The 17,750-nt window shown below is 39.0% G+C and overlaps 1 protein-coding gene across 4 annotated transcripts in view; it reads right to left on the bottom strand.

Moving 5' to 3' along the window:
- Positions 1-17,750, bottom strand: part of atf7ip (activating transcription factor 7 interacting protein) — a 36,933-nt gene that overhangs the window by 2,908 nt on the left and 16,275 nt on the right. The window contains exons 2-11 of one of the 4 annotated variants that reach the window (XM_086211328.1): positions 11,194-11,246; positions 9,790-10,314; positions 9,226-9,664; positions 7,264-7,442; positions 5,890-6,027; positions 5,669-5,740; positions 5,445-5,569; positions 4,747-4,792; positions 3,797-3,863; positions 1,085-1,723 (exon numbers count right to left, since the gene is read on the bottom strand). In XM_086211328.1, the coding sequence (XP_086067454.1) occupies positions 1,085-1,723; positions 3,797-3,863; positions 4,747-4,792; positions 5,445-5,569; positions 5,669-5,740; positions 5,890-6,027; positions 7,264-7,442; positions 9,226-9,664; positions 9,790-10,308 (2,224 nt within the window). In that variant the 5' untranslated portion in view covers positions 10,309-10,314; positions 11,194-11,246. Of the gene's footprint in view, positions 1-1,084; positions 1,724-3,796; positions 3,864-4,746; positions 4,793-5,444; positions 5,570-5,668; positions 5,741-5,889; positions 6,028-7,263; positions 7,443-9,225; positions 9,665-9,789; positions 10,315-11,193; positions 11,247-15,922; positions 16,009-17,750 lie in introns of those variants that run through there. The other 3 variants (XM_086211327.1, XM_086211326.1, XM_086211325.1) reach the window with 3 other exon arrangements.

Raw genomic sequence — 17,750 nt, 5'->3', positions numbered from 1 at the left:
TTTGCATGGTAGATGCATGGTTTTGTTTTAACTTGCAATTGTAGATGTAGTGATGAACTGTGTTTGCTGACAATGGTTTTCTGAAGTGTTCCTGAGCCCACGTGGTAATATCCTTTACACAATGATGTCGGTTTTTAATGCAGTGCCGCCTGACAGATCGAGGGTCACAGGCATTCAATGTTGGTTTTCAGCCTTGCTGCTTGTGTGCAGAGATTTCTCCAGATTCTCTGAATCTTGTAGAATCTTACAGATTGTGGATGACGAAATCCCTAAATTCCTTGCAACTCTACGTAGAGAAATGTTCTTAAGTTGTTGGACTAATTGCTTATGCAAATGTTCACAAAGTGGTAAACCTTGCCGCATCCTTGCTTATGAATGACAGGACCTTTCAGGGATGTTCCTTTTATACCTATCATGACATGTTCCATGTGGAATGTTCCAAACAGGTGTTTCGTTTCTTCGTTTCTTGAGCAGTCATCAACTTTCCCAGTCTTTTGTTGCCCCTGTCCCAGCATTTTTAAGCTCAAAATGAGTGAAAATTTGCCCCCCCCCCCAAAAGGTTGAAAAGGATTTGAAAATCATTGTATTCTGTTTATATCTATGTTTTACACAACGTGCCAACGTCATTGGAACTGGGGTTGTAAAACCAGCATTAGCTTTTTCAGTAGCTCTTAAGTGGGATCAACCAACATGGGGCAGCCTTCTCTCACAACACAAATCCGAGCCTTGGTTACCATAACCCTGTTGCTGGCTCACCAGGTCTCCTTCCTACTGCTACTATTGGCACAAAGTTGCCACCGCCCACCAGGAGCACCCAACAGGATCTGCAGTTCAGGAGATGCTCTGACAGTCGTCTAGCCATCACTATTTGATCCCCGCCTGTCAGGTGCTGTTGTAATGAATTAATTAACATTCACTTCACCTGTCAGCAGCCATAATATTATAGCTGATTGATGTATATTTCTCATCATTTACTCTTAATTCTTCATATCCTGGATTTCTTTCCAAGTCTGGCACTTAAAGAACTGGCAAGTAAACAACTATGTTTGTTCTTGCAACCTTGTACAACAAAGCACACCCTCACCTGTCTTTGATGTCAGGGATGTCCCTTGTGGGGGTCCTGGAGCGGTCGAACCTGTTGCTGCTGGTCCAGAAGTTGCAGATGAGGAGGCTGAAGACATAGCTCCAGCCAAAGAGACAGTCTGAGCCTGTGGCCTAGCTGTGGCCACCGACACCCCAGCATTGGGGGTAGTTATGCCACCAGCACCCCCTTGGAATACAGCTCGGGCAAGAGAGATCTGAGACATTTGACCAGCTGAGGCCTGGAGAGCTGAGACAGTAGCAGCCGTTGGGGCTGAGGCTGCTGCTGTGGTAGTTGCAGGGGCAGGCTTGATGATGAAAGTGGCAGTGGAAGCAGTGGTTTTGGCTTTATTGAGTGAGCTGGCTGCAGACAAGGAGGAAACAGGAATGTTGACAAGCGTTCCTGTCTGGCCATTGGTCATCGATAAGGGCAGCTGAATGAGGAGGGGCTGGCCTGTAGCCACCATGCCGCTCCCAGGGGCTGTCTTCAGGAGCAGGGTGCCTGTGGGACTCTGAGTGGTGATGCCAGTTGCCAAACTGGAGGCAGCATTGGAAGTGGAGGTGATCAGCTGGAGGATGGGTGTCTGTGGAACTATTGCTGTCGAGGTGGATGTTGGAGGTGGAGCAGGTGGGGCAGAATTTACTAAGAAAAATGGGAGAGAAAAAAAAGGTTTCAGATATTGGCAACAAATGACAGATTTTCAAATGAACTTCAATGTGATTCTAATGACTTACATGCCATTTAAGAACAAGTTTGGGCAAAGCGATTAGGAAAATATGTCTAATTGTGATTATTTTGATTGATATTGCTGTATGATGTGCAATATTGGAGGCAATGTTAATATCTTTACATCAGTATTGTCAATGTCATTGAAAACACATTAAATGATTGTCTGAGTTTTGGGGGGGGGGGGCATCTATCAAACAAAAAATATTTCAGGTATGCAGAATATGATGAGCTGGCAGAAAATCTCAGGAGCACCACAATGTTCAATTTAAAATGCTACTTTGACACACAGTTACTTTTTAACAGATATTATGCAATTCCTTCCTGTGATTTTAAAATTGCGCAAGGCCTTAGAGTGATTTCAGTTGATTGTGCAGCTCGAGAGCAAGTCAAAAACCAGAGGCAGTTATTTCCATCCATTGCTGACTGCCATTAAGGGTCATGTATCCCAGTGTGGTGTCTGGGTAACCTGTAACAACACAGTGCAGTTCTTTTTCCACTAATAAATAAATATATATACATACACACATATATAAAATATATATATATAAAATATATTATATATATATATATATATACATATATATATATATAAAATATATTATATATATATATATAAAATATATTATATATATATATAAAATATATATAAAATATATATAAAATATATATAAAATATATATATATATATATATATATATATATATATATATATATATATATATATATATATATATATATATATATATATATATATATATATATATATATATATATATATATATATGAACTTGCAGCATGGTTTGGGAAAAGAAAAAATGAGCTGAACAGCAGATTAACAAAAAAAAGACCCTGTCTTCTTAGCCAAAAACCTTTTTCCACTAATAAATAAATATATATACATACACACATATATAAAATATATATATATAAAATATATTATATATATATATATATAAAATATATTATATAAAATATATTATATATATATATATAATATATTATATATATATATATAAAATATATATTATATATATATATATATAAAATATATTATATATATATATATATAAAATATATATTATATATATATATATAAAATATATATTATATATATATATATATATATAAAATATATTATATATATATATAAAATATATTATATATATATATATATATATATATATATATATATATATATATATATATATATATATATATATATATATATATATATATATATATATATATATATATATATATATATATATATGAACTTGCAGCATGGTTTGGGAAAAGAAAAAATGAGCTGAACAGCAGATTAACAAAAAAAAGACCCTGTCTTCTTAGCCAAAAACCTTGGGATAAAAGTGTCTATTTTAGTGGAAATCTCAAAAAAATGTTGTGGTTACTGCAGTGTTCCCCAAATTTTATTCTAACAGAGAAGAGCATAGCTTTTGTGCATTGTTTTGTTTCTGAATTTTTTTCCCCCTCACTGGGATTACACTGCAGCATCACCTTTATGGATTAGTATTTTGACACACTTGTGTCTTCCAGCAAGTATTGTGTTTCCTATGTTTTGGATATTGCACTAAGCCATATTACAATTTTGATAAGTGTCAATAGGCCCCCCGTTCACAGCATAGATCTGATACTCGTGTGTATTTTTGCAGAAGTTGACTGGTTTATGTTTGATCAAGTGAAGTAAGTGGCACTGCCCATTTTCATTGTAATGAAAAACATCATTGGTCAACACAGACAGTAACCACTTAGTTAATCCAAAGTTTTGATGTTTTAATGGGACTAAAATATGAATACATCGAGGATACAGGAAATGTACTCAGGGTTGAAATCTAAACCCACAGGCTTCCTCTCTGGGAGATAAACGACACTGCAGACTGTGTTGTTTTCACCACAATGTTTCCTGAATATCATCTCATCTGAAATAAGGATCAAATGTAAATGTAACTGAAAGATGTTGCAACTCACCAACTGTGCTGGATGATGAAAGAGTTGCTGGAGTCTGCTTTACCTCCATGGAGGTCCGGACCGTCCTGTTTAGAAAGATCGCTTACGCTTAGACTTTTTTTTTATGTCTACAACAGAGACACGACTGTTTGCGTTTAGGTTCTAGCCTTTTGTTTATTTCAATTCCTTTGAACAATAATATTCAACTGCATAATTGAAGTACATGTTTCATAAAAGCATGTCAGCATGTAAATATAGTGTCATGTGTGGTACCAATTCCACAATATTTTGTGTATGAGTCACCAGGATTAATATTCCTTTCAATATGAAATTAATTTCAATGAACACTGACGTGAATCTATGTGCAATGATAATATTTACACAGTGTTAAAGTCAATGACGCAATGACAATTGTCCCAGTATGCTTCTGTTCCTGTAACATAAATTGGTCAAAATGACGCAGCAGTTCTTTCTTCATATTCGCGAAAAAATTCCGGTCTTCTCTTCACTCGCAGTATTTCATTGATGGCATCACGAATCTCTCTCCAGCTGTCACAGGACAGTTCAGGGAATCTATGCTCAATGTACATCTTCATTGTCCTCCTTAAATTTAAGGGCAGTGCTTCCTTGCCCATTAATCCAACATAGTTGACCCTTGCAACCCAGTCACAGTAGACATCATAGGGGACCAAGTAGCGGAATATGTATGATGCGTAGCGGTCGGCCCTGGGAATCCCTGAGCTTCTCTTGCAGTTGACGTACAGCACTTTCTCCAAGTGGGAGTTGATCGTGCGGAGTTTAACATCTGCTCTGCATTTTCCTTCACTGTATTCTGCCAGTTTGTTTGCCAAGGCAATGTGGCGTGACATATCTTTCTCTTTTTCTTTCTCTTTCTCTTCCATTTCGTCTTTTTCCTTCTCCTTCTTGACAGAGAGTGCAGGAGTCTTCCCATCAGAGGGCGCCACTCCCTCTCTGGGCACTTCAGGCTGCGGCTCTACTGTCTGCCGACGGAGCACGCTGTTGAGAGGAGAGGTGCAGTTTTAACTACACTCTGCACTGCCTGAAGAAATGCTCAGGCTTGACATTGTAGAACGTCACAAGACTCAGGACCTGGACCCATGCGGGGTTACTTTGCAGGTGAAAACACAGACTGGGACGTGTGTTTCTTTATTCCAAACCAGTCTTAAGAAATATTTGGAGTTAAGTAAAGTGTTTAAAAAAGTTGATCCGGACAAACCGAACAAGGGACATGGAATCTTGGTTTCCAAAAGATATGGATTTGGAGGAAGTAAGGGTTCTTTTTTCTGTCCATTAGTTTAAAATTCAGCCTCTAGAGGTTACAGATAGCAACCCGGGACAATGTCAGCTATTCACGCTGTGAACGACTCCATGTGTAGAACTGGCTTCAGTCCGGTATTGTCACGTTCATACAAATATACATGCAAAATAACAAAGTGCAAAGTCTGCTGTATGATTAAAAAAATAACAGGTTAATATACATTTGTGCTGTGAATAGTTTCAGGTCAGAACATTTTAGTCAAATTATGAAATACTGTGGCAAACGTGAGCTTGTAGCAAAGACTGAATTGCTTCCAAAACCTTGAGATACTCCTAACTCACTATATCAGCGCTCTAGATAAGAAGCTGCTCTGTGAATGGACACACTTACCGCTGAGCTTGAGGGTTGTTTGCAACAGCTGAAGTCTTGGCAGCAGTAGTAACAGTAGCAGAAGCAGCAGCAGCAGCAGCAGCAGCAGCAGCAGCAGCAGCGCCAGCAGCTCCAGCAGCAAGCGCCTGCAGAAAACAAGACAGGATGCCATCAGAATATTTTCAGTTAGAGTCACATCCATGCCACAGTTGTTAGAAATGAACAGAAGGAAAACAATTTCTTACCTCCTGTTTCCTTTTGTTCTCTGAAGCCTGATTGGCCTCTCCAAACTTTTTGGCTAGTCGGGCTATCTTGGCCTAGAAAATGGAAGAGAGGGATGTGGACTTGAAAAGTGTGCCATTTGGTTAAGAGTTTCAGCAGCTCCTTCACTAAATGATGATCAACAGAAGGGCATTTTACAATGCTGCAAGAGGTCCTAAGAAAAATGCTGTTCAAGTCTACTTACTTGGAGTGTGTTAATGGCGGATTGGTGTTTAGTAGCACAGTCGATTTTGTCTACTCTGCCCTTCAGCTCCAAAAAATGCTTCTCAAAGATGGTCAACTCCAACACCCTCAATCGTTTATCCACTAGCTGCTGCACAATCTGAAGAAACATCAAATAAAGGAAAAGAAATTTAATTTTCCATATCTTCTGGCAACAGAATTTAATTGGTTTGCATGTTGAGGAAAAATGCAGCAGGGTAGCTGTAACCTGGTGAGACGTCTGTATCTTACAAGCTCTGAAGTTATACACATATACATACATGTGTATATATACACATGTATATGTGTATGTATATCTATCTATATATATCTATCTATATATATATATATATATATACGTATATACATATATGTACACACACATATATACACACACGTATATATATAAACACACATATACATATATATACACGTATATACGTATATATATGTACACACATATATATGTACACATACATATATGTACACATACATATATGTACACATACATATGTACACATACATATATGTACACATACATATGTACACATACATATGTACACATACATATATGTACACATACATATATGTACACATACATATATGTACACATACATGTATGTACACATATATATATGTACACATACATGTATGTACACATATATATATATATGTACACATACATGTATATACACATATATGTACACATACATGTATATACACATATATGTACACATACATGTATATACACATATATGTACACATACATGTATATACACATATATGTACACATACATGTATATACACATACACACACATATTTATACATACATACATATATATACAGACAGACAACAGATATTATATATAGTCTCAGTCCCATTAAAGTGTGGAGTACTTTTCTTGACATACAAGCTCGTAGAGCTTTAAAACAAACATGTGACGCCATTATATGTTAAAACCAGTCAGAGGACTGATGTAATGTAAATGTCTTTTTCAGTCAAGAATCTGTTATTTTACTGTCATTGTTTAATAGCTGTTTTTGAGTCCATTTCTGCAATAATTCCACTTACAGCAGTTTATTCTGCTAACGTTAATATTACCACTTGCTGCTTTAAGCGATGCTATTGTCTACTACTGTTTTGCCAGCAGCATCGTCAACTATAAGAACCAACCAGGAACTACATTACTGTTGGGAGGCAGAGGACCAGCTTGACCCCAGTTCTGATTGACTCAATATCTTTCTAATTTCTCAGAGCTTCTAGCTGGAAGGGGTTCCAGACATAGCTTCAGACATCAGCTCTAGAGCTTGTCACAAACGGATGGTCTCACCAGGCTAGAAAAGTTGTATACCAACCTGTTCAAGCTTGTGGTGACTGCCAGCTTTTGCAGTAATTTTAAGTTCCAGCTGTGCCTCAAGCTCTTCACGCTCCATCTTGGGTCTTTTCCCCTCTCTTTTCACAGTTTGTCCATCTTTGTCAAAACCTTCTGATAAAGTGCGCTTGAGTCCAGAAGTGGAGCTCCTCTCTTCATGCACTGGTTGGAGAACAAAAACAAAGACTGGCTACTACCTTGTACCATTCATCATGTAAACAAAGTATGATAAGTCATCATGGAATGTTACTCAGTTGGAGAAAGGCCTAACAGAACTCAGTACAACACTAGCTTTGAAGGAATTCTTGCCTCTGCCTACAGGCTCCTGATGTCACAGAAAAACAGATGCAAATGTACTCGTCAAAAAAAAAAATCAAAAAAACTTTATTCAAAATCAACTGTTCCATTATCTGGTCTGAAATCAAAAAGACTGAGTCTTTGCCCGCACATAATTTTTCCTTGAAAAGAAGGGCTACGACCCTGCTAGAGAGTGCTACAGTGCTGGGAGATGGCATGAGTTTTGTATTTCTCAACTTAGGACATATTGACAACTGCTGTTGATAGAGGAGAAAAAAACCTAGGATGTGTGTGTGTATGTTTCAGTCTTTCTCTCTGCTCCAACTTCTACCACACTCTCTTTGTTTTTAGTTCTCTCATACCAACATTTCTCACAAGAACCTCTGCTTAGACAATGTTCTCCTCTGTTACAATATCTAAAATGAGATGGACTGACACTTTCTAGGTAATGGTTATGTGACTGAAGGTTAATTATGAGGGCTGATTACACCCAGGACGATAACTGCACAGTGGCTCTGTTTTCCTCTATTTGCTTACTTAAGACAAATAATGTGGTTAAACTAGTACAGTAAGAGCACGCTTCTCACTTTGAATATATACTGCATTATGCATGTTACGGCACAAGGTTTTCTTCTCATGTTTTGTTTTTTTGGTCCATTACCAGAATGACGAGTCACAACCCTGAATACATTCTCAACACGAAGAGCTTGGAGTGGTCACATAAGAAGGCGGAACACTGATCAAAAAAAGATGATGGGCCTACTTTTTGTCCTTGAGGCAATGGCAAACAGCTGCAAATGCTCTCTCTTCATGGGGGACATGAAAAGGAAATGCTACGTAGAAACAGGCCCATGTGCTTTTCTACTTTAACCGTACACAACCCATGTTAAGCAGATGACATTTCAGGAAGCACTTTCTGGCCTTAAAGTGTAACACTCCAAAACTTACTACCTTACCTACTCAATCTAAGTTGCCTGATACACATTTCATGCCCCTGAAAGTGATGTTATGATCCTCATTAGATTTATTTGTGTTACAGAGTAACAGATTTTCCTTTGAAAATACTTAAAGTGGAACTTCATTTTGCATGTCAAAACCAGTTTTATAAAGTCTTCTGAGACTCTGGAGGATCACCATGGATTTGGGCATTTGGGACTGACAGTAGATGTGGTGTGTGAAGGGGTAGAGTTTCTGAAACGATGTAGCAGAGCTGTATTATGAAAACTTATGGATCCGCAGTTTCTGGAACTTAACCCTTGAGGACACAACTGCCAGCACAGCACTGATTTTCATCTATTTTAAAAGGGAATCAAAAGTGTCTGCACTATTGGGTTTGTTCATTATTGACACAAATCAGAGTTAATATTCTATCATTTTTCTGAGTGGTGCTGAATGTCTGCCGGCTAGTCTGTGATAGCAGTTATTTGCATGTATATCTAATGTATGTTGGCTCAGCTTGTGTCCTTTTAATGTCAGTGGGTGGTTCCATTCTATCATGACCATGAACAATAGACTCTGCTGCATATTAATTACATTTACAGTGAAGTGCTTTGTGGTACATATGTGATCCATGAATGATTATATTTATAGTTATTCTATGTTTAAGCTAAACTTAAACAATGTAAAATTACTATCTCCTCTCTCATACCTGTATTAGATGGTGGAGTGGATGATGGGCGGGATGGCTTTGTGATTTGTCCAACTTCAGTCTTTTCCTTTTTGGGCTCCATTTTCACTGAATCCACCTCCATCTTTTCCTCTTTAGTTAAGTCTGTCTTCATGTCCGCTTCGTCAGGCTCCTCCTCTTTTATGTCCTCAGCCACAATTTCTTTTTCTTTATTTAGATCAGAAGAAGAGGGAGGACAAGGAGGAGATGAATCAGTAGTTGATTTAGGGGAAGGAGACCTTTCATCTTTTGTTTTGGCAGTAGGGGGCTCTGTGTCATTGGCGTTTGTAGTGTCACTGTCTGTTTCCAACGGTTCTGTGCAATCAGATACTTGGGGTGGCACAGGTGAACATGGAACTGAACCTTTATCTGAATCCTTCGCCAAATCCACAGCTATTTCCTTTGTTACGGTCTGGTCCTCCTGAGGAAGAGAAACATGATTGAATTTTGCGGACTCCCAATTACATCAAAAGTTAGTTCCCCTATGACCCTCAGTCACTGAACCACTTCAATATAAACCCCAGGTACCAAATTCTGTGCATTTACCTCAGTCTGTTCCACCTCTGGATTCATCTTGGTATCACTGTCCTCCTGTTCCTTGGACTCTGCTGATGCTGGAGAAGGGGAGTCTTTTGATGAGGAAATCCCTTTCTTTTCCTCTTCCTCCTCTTCCATCTTTTTAAGTTCAAAGTTGAGAGAGTGGAATGGTGAGGTGGGAGATGTAGCACATTCTTCCTTTTCTTTTGGACTTTGTGAAGAGACAGGAGAGGGGGACAAATTCAGGGACAGGAAGGGAGACGGTGAGCTCAGAGAAGTTGGAGAGGCAGGTGATGCGGCACGGGGGGAGTTTGAGTCCAAGTTGCTGTTTTGCTCACTGTCCCCAACTTTTTGTCCATCCTCTTTGTGCGTGCCATTCATTATTGGTGGTGGAGATGGTTCAGACACGCTTGGAGCAGCTGTCAGGAGAGTGCTGTGAAGAGCTTCCAGTTGCTGACGGTCACTAATCTTCATGGTTTTCCTAGCACGGAAAATCTTCTTCTTCTCCTCTGTCACAAAAACTTCCATTTCTGCCTGTGAAGGGACATTGAGAGATTAGATGCCATCAGCAGTGGTCAGTTGATGACCCTGAAAAGCTCTGATCTTTACGCTCTGCATAGTGAAGAAATGGTTGCAGCTTGTGAGAGGAAACACTAGAGGTCACTCTAGAGCCCTATGGATTTCATGTTTGTTCTTTTCCAGAAAGTTCTTTCACAGATCAGCATACCAAACTGGATGGTTCCGATAGCCTGTTGCTCTCTAGAAATCTGACTCAGAGCTGCAATGGTTTTCTGGGGATCAATCTGTTAACACCCTACTGTATCTGCCCTGTGGCAAGTGACAACAGTGAAAAGTAAAGCTCAATCTGCCAGGAACCCTTTGGTTACAGTCAGCCAGGCTTTACCTGTTCAGACAAATTCCTCCTGCCCTATTTTGCTGTTCGACCTATAGATTCCATATTTACATTAAGCTCCAATCCAGTGGACAGAAATGACATTGACGTTAACAACAGCAGCAACCCAACCTTCCTCCCATCCCCCCACCTTCCTATTGGTTCAAACCTCAGCGAATCAGAATGAACAAACTGAGGCTGTGCTGGCAGCAGCAAAGAGGTTATGCAAAACCTGAAGGATTTTCCGTACGGTTTTTAGTGTTTAAACACTGTATTTCTTGGGCTAGGTGTCAAATTTTAACTGTGTCCGCTTCATGTATATGCATTTAACGTACACATACTGAATATATAAGGGGGATTTAAACTGATCCACAGTATAGACACAATTAGAAATGCATGTGCTGTAGGAGACTGAGCTTAGATGAGAAAAAAAAATTATATATATGTATATGTGTGCGTGCATGCGTGTGTGTGTGTGTGTGTGTGTGCATGCGTGTGTGTGCGTGAGCGGTAAAGCTCACCTTCAAGACAAAAGGTCCCTGGTCATGGATTTACCCCAGAGTTCCTCAAAAACCTAAAAAGACAAGCAAATGTATTTTTTAGTCAGTTTTAAATCAAAAACTCCTCATCATTTAAATACTTTCTCCATCATTTAAACTGTAACTTAAACAAAGAGTTCGGAAGGAGAAACTTAACAGAGGATGACATACTAAGAATCATAATATTGACACATGCCTTGCAAACCACTACACAGGCCAAGTAACATGCGTGTACCCAAATGGACTAGCTAAAAGAGTTAAAACTAATCCCTTTTTCTTTGTTAGCAGAAAAGGAATTGCCTATTTTGTTGTTTTATTCATTTCAGTCATTGTACCCCAAAAACAGCATCAACAAACAACAGCGTAGAAAGTAGTATAGATAACAATGGCAATATTTTGATGGTAAATATTTTATATCTTTTGCTCAGGTACATTTCTCAAACAACACCAACTCCACGATGTAGCAGCGCTGCTTGAACGCAGACAGACTGAATTGATAGTCAAAGTGACAAAAAGATGCAAGACGTTACTGGCAAAGGCAACAAGCTTCCTTTTCCTCTGTAACCCCTTTCACACTGCACCAAAAACGCGGATGAACATGGGCAGCCTGAAAGGGTCGACTCTACATTTCGACCCGAGTCCACCGACCCTCTAAGTGACCCGGGTGTTTAGCAGCTAGCCTCGGCCTCGCCTGAAGTGTGAAAAACGCAACCCGCATTGTCTCAGGTTTCCCGCGACCTTCCCATCGCATTCTGATTTTGTCACTGTACCGCCTGTCAAGCTGTCATTATGGAAGCTCCGGGAAAAACAAAAAATTTTAAAAATTGGGCTGCGCTGTGAGAGATGCTTACTCATCTCTCAATAAAGTTTTGGCCTCTGCCATAAGATCAGTCTTCCTGTTGATGTCCCCGATTCTATTTCACTCCTTCTTTTTCAAACATATGACGTGTATGATCTTACATGAATTAATCTATGCTTGGGAACTCCCACCAATCGGGGAACCCTAACGTGAACTGCGCAGGCGCGACCGTGTTTATAAACAACAACTTGTATATTGATCTTGCACATCTTTTTTATCGATCATGGCAGCGCACTGGCAAGATCGTGAAGACTGCAAGCTGCTCATCATCCATGATGAAGAAGAGATCTGGTGGCAGATTTCTGGAACCGTAAGGAACACGGTGATTTATGGGAATGTCACTGGCATTTTGAGACACGGCGCACTTTCATGCATAACAATGACGTAGTCAGTGCGATGACATAGTCAGTGCGATGACGTACGAGAGAGAAAAACACAGGCATGCAGCCCTCACAGCGGGAATTCAGACCCGCGTCTGCTGGAAGCTTGAATGCCCCCTAATGCTGAGCAAACGCGGGTACAAAAACCCGCTTTGATCCGCACGTTTCATTGTTAAAGGGGTATATGTTAGACATTCTTCTTAGTGCAGACTGGTAGGCTTGACATGTGGCCAATTACAACATTTAATTGGGTTGTGAGTTCACACCAAATCCGATCCAAGCAGCTAAATGCTCATGTCTACTGCATAGTTTTTGGAATCAGGACTACCAATTAACCCTTTTCTATTGACAAAGCAAGATGCCAACGAGTTTCTTGGCCAGTAGGAAAATGGCTTCAGATTCTAAACACTTTACAAACCCATTCTCCTTGGGAATGTGAACTCTTACAGCACATCCATCAGAGGGGTTTGTATTTTTTTTTGTCAATGTGTAGCGTATGCAATAAAGCAGTATGTGTTCATGTGTTCGTAATGTTATAAAGAAAAAGCATATTCAAGTGACAGACACTGCATTTTAATAGAGCTCTGGCAAGCTAGTTTCAGCAGACATAATGCCAATCTCTAGTAATTACATCTTGTATGGTGAGAGAAATAACCTGACTTAGTTTTGTAATGTAACGTTGGTTAGCTATACTGCAGTGCAGACTTGCAAGACTCCTGCTCCAAAGCCACCTGAAAAGGCCTTGTTGTCCTGACTGAAACTTTGGGCCATGTGTACTTTTCCACTTTGCAGACTGTCATGTGTGTGGACAAAAGCAACACGCACTGAACTTGCCTACATATACAGTATACTTCACACTGTAAACCAAAGCAGCATACTGAGACACTGCCACTTAAACACAACACTGAAAACTTTGTACCTCAGCTTTCATGTATCAGCAAGACTACTTCCTGAAATGACTCTAAAGTACAATTGTTTAAATAGGTAAATAATATTTCACAATCAAGGCTTAAAATTTTAACTTCCCTCCAAAAAAACATAATCAAAAATGATGTCATGAACAAATAGAGAGCGATGTGAATTGTGAGCACGATCATTGGTACACTTCACATTCCAATGTTATTACACACTGCGCAGAGCACAATATCCCCCTCCCCCCATCCTACGGCTTCATTTACTGCGCCTGGATATAGTGCAGAAACTCAAAATGGCCGTCAGCTCTGCTGTTTGCTGCCAGAGAGAGCTCTCAGTAGCTAGCGGAAGAGGATTTCTCCATCAGATATATCAGGTTGCAGCAACAACACTGCAACACCGAGAAGAATTTTAGCTTGAGTCTGAGATTTCATCAAGTTAGCAAAGGAAACACAAGATAAATTGCATGAATTCACAAGTTCTTGACTACGTGAAACATGATTGAAAATTCCTCAAATAACCATCATTTGTACAAACATCAATTTTTACAGCTAATCCCTAACCACTTGCACTGTGCTGTAATTTTTGTTACATATATCAGGCATAAAAACAGTGAAAAAAATAAGAACTCAGTCTAGATATTATTTTTCCTGTCAGAAGTGACCTAACTAAATCAGTCCATATTTAGATATTAGGCAATGTGAAGCTATATACCCAATTCCTCTGCTCAACCTGACTCGAGAGAAATGCAGTCATTATCAAATGAACATGCACAGACTGGGTGTGGCAGTAAATGTGCACCTCAAGTTACGTCACAAAAATCAACTTTTTCTGACCACACTTGTATCTCATCTCAAAAACTGGATAAGCACACGAAAACGTTAATTTCAATCTAGTATTTGTGGTACACATAACGGATGTTTCAAAGGTCAATGTCCTCATGTGCAACAGATAGTACTGACTGACACATGTCATACTTGTATTATGTGATGCGGTCCATATGAATAATTTAGTTAAGGGGGGGGGTACACTTTAAATATTGTGTCGCAATATTTCATAGGAGTCTAGAACAGAAGCACCGTTAAAAAATGTATAAATTTCCTAACGTACGGAGAGCTATGTAAACACTGAAAAACAACACTTAAAATGACCACCATCACATCCTAAACAATATCAAATATGCTGACAACAAAATTTGAATTGATGCACAACCCAAAAAATTCGCAAGATGAACTAAAAAAAAATGGTCTCTATATGTAACTATACCAATAGCAATTCAATGCCAATTTTGAAATTTTTTTATATAATCCTAGTTGTAATGCAATAACAACTATATACTCTGAATGATTTAAAAGTTTCGCAACTTTTTTCTTAAGTATTTTCTACTCTCAGAACTTTGCCCTTACCCCAGTCACTCCATTTATATGCAGTTAAGCTATGCATATTTAGAGTTCAATAACACTATTTAATTAGCCTACTTTTGTTCTCTCAGTATGCATGAACATTGAAGAATCTATTTGTTCGCCTCAGTTTGTCCACCTCCAGAACAATGGGAGGTGCTATGTGTCAAAACCAGCTGGTCGCAATTAGACTTTCTTTCTTTCTTATGTAACAAACAAGTTAGCAAGTTGAAATACAAACAACTCCATAAGCTGAGACGATATTTGTCCCCTGGTCTGCCCAGAAATGCGCCGTTTTCAGCAAACAAGATGATTGCCTGCTTGACCATGCAATGTTAGCCTTCTGGGATTAACAGCGCATTGAGGACTACAAAACATAGACAGAATACAGGGCCAATTTATGGCAGATTAAACCGTATGTGTGCCTGAGTATTTTGATTACCTCTGCATTATCTAGGTGTGTTAGTCCTACTTTGAAAAATGTAATTTTGTAAAAAAAAAAAAACAAAAAAAAAAAAAAACCAACAACAATGAACTGAAAAATATAGACAGACAACATAAACATGCAGGACTGAAGCATTTGTCAATCCATCCATCCATCCCTTTTCTATTCCGCTTATATGGAAGCAGAATAGAATATATTGGGTCACAGGGGCGCTGGAGCCTATCCCAGCTAACATTGGGCAAGAGGCAAGGTACATGGTCACCGGGGAAGCGAGGATTGAACCAGTGACCCTTCGGTGTCTAGACGGCCACTCTACCTCCCAGCCATGCCGCCCTCGGACTGACGCATATATAAAATAAAATGTTCTCTATACCTGTGTGAAGGGAGGAAAGAGAATTTACTTTCGAGAAAGTATGTATTCGTAGTCGCGTACTCCGTACCGCAGATTAAGTGTCTCCATCAAAACTACTGATCCATTTGATTAGGTTAATCAAAATTACAGCAAATGTTACAATGTAACATAGAATTTACAAAATGTATGTTAATTGTAAAAAAAAGCATTACTTAAGCCCACGTTCTTGGACTAGCATAGTATCAACAGATAGCTAATCTTGTTACGATTATGAAACCACAATACGAAATAAAGAGTTGACTTAAATGATATATAGAGAGATAGTAAACAATAAACATGCTTTAAAAACAAAGAATTGTCAACCTTTAGCAGGATGTGTGGGAGCAGGATTTTAGCAGGATTGAGGCCTTCCATGTATTGTGTGATTGTGGGAGCAGGGAATGACTGAGAGGCCAGCAGGGGAACATAAGAGAAAGGAGGAGGGGCTCTTTTTGGACTAGTCTATCTTGTTCCTTGCAGGGGTGTGTCCTATAGTAGAATGTGTGGTCTAACTTACTCGATAGTACATGCCATTTCAATGATTGATGTAAAAGTCATAACTCAGAGGGAGAAATCTGTAAAACTTAAAAAAAGAAATAACACTACATATCAAATATTTATTTCTGACAACACATGTGCAGGTTATGCAACATGGAGACTACAATACACACATAAAAAATTGTATGTCTATATCATATGAAGGTACAACGTAGTGTTTGTCAACTGCAACCCTAGCTAGCAGCGCACAGACAGAGGGGAAGTAAACTGCACAGGCAGTTGCTTAGCAACGCCCATCCCCCAACTCTAGCACAAAGTAGTTCACAGTATGGAAATCAACAGCCAGCAGGGCCAAACCATTCTGACAGAGGGAAGGGGGGGGGGAATGTCCTTTACAAAATATAATGTTAAGTAAGATAAATAAAGGTAAAGAACAATAGTGTAACACAAAAGATGAATAAAGCACAAGGACAATACTAATGCAACTCAAGTCCTTTACTTGACCTTCGTATATTGTAGCCCGATAGCGCATTTACAACCTGGAAATCTTGAATGCTTTTTTTAGTCCACTCATGTCATATAACAGCTTTAAGGAAGCATTTGAGGCTGCAGTTGACAAATTTATTTTCATCATAATAAGTCCTTCAAATGAAAAAGATGTTTCCTCCACTGGCATTTCTACTTAGTCTTTCACATGTTGGATCCGAAGAGCGTGCATACACAATATCCTCACTGGAGTCACTATGTCCAATAAACCGAGCAGTCACTACCATTAAGCAGAGAACTGAGTTAGCATCTCCCATTCTTATACCTCAGATAATTCAACCACTGCGGTCTATTGAGGACCTTACTCAGGTTGTAAACTATCCCAGATGTGAGCACATATTAATGCTAAGTCTTGACTGAGCACCATCCTGGCATCAGGGAAAATGCATCTATTAGAGGAATCTAATGATGAGACTTAATAATAATAATTCTGAACCTCTTTGCATCAAGTGAAATGCAATTGATAGATCTTGACAGTGTTACTTTTAGGGGTATGGCTCAGAAACACAAGCTCAATTGTGTTTAAATCCTGAACTATTAGAAATCGTATACATTCCCCTCTGGCCTTGATGGCCCTTCCTTTCATGGGTAACCTGAGCTGTTCCATGTTCGCTGCTTCAATTGGGTCTTGCTTGTGATGTTTCATTTCTTTGTACTGTTTACCAAATGACATCCTCCTCGCCCCTGCAGAGTGGGTTACTCAAGAATGTCTTCTGTTTTAGTTCCACCATGTTTCCACTTTCAAAACAGAACAGATCAGTACTCAGCAAACACTGTCTGAATGCAGAAAAAACAACAGAGAGAACCAGACCCCCACCCACACTGAAAAAAAAAAGCACATTGCATCAAATATATAGTTTGCAGTACTCTCTCCATCGCTTACACAGACTGGTTCACAGAACAGAAGAAATTTATAAAAAAGACAGCAAAAATGCAAAAGGTTCAACATTTTTATGAACAAAACAAATTCTTTCACATTTTACCACAGGAACAGAGAGAGAGGCTGATCGTTACAGGTCATACTAAGATTTTGCTGAAAAACATGCCACATGGCTAAGGGCCAGATAACGCACAGAAAGCAAAGGGGAGGAGCCTATTTCAGACTGTA

The sequence above is a fragment of the Aulostomus chinensis genome, chromosome 8, assembly GCF_037954235.1.
Source record: "Aulostomus chinensis isolate RoL2024-O1b breed Wild chromosome 8, RoL_Achi_v1.0, whole genome shotgun sequence".
NCBI classification, from domain to species: Eukaryota; Metazoa; Chordata; class Actinopteri; order Syngnathiformes; family Aulostomidae; genus Aulostomus; species Aulostomus chinensis.
Note: the sequence above shows the minus strand (reverse complement) of the source record. Positions and strands in the feature narration are given on the sequence as shown.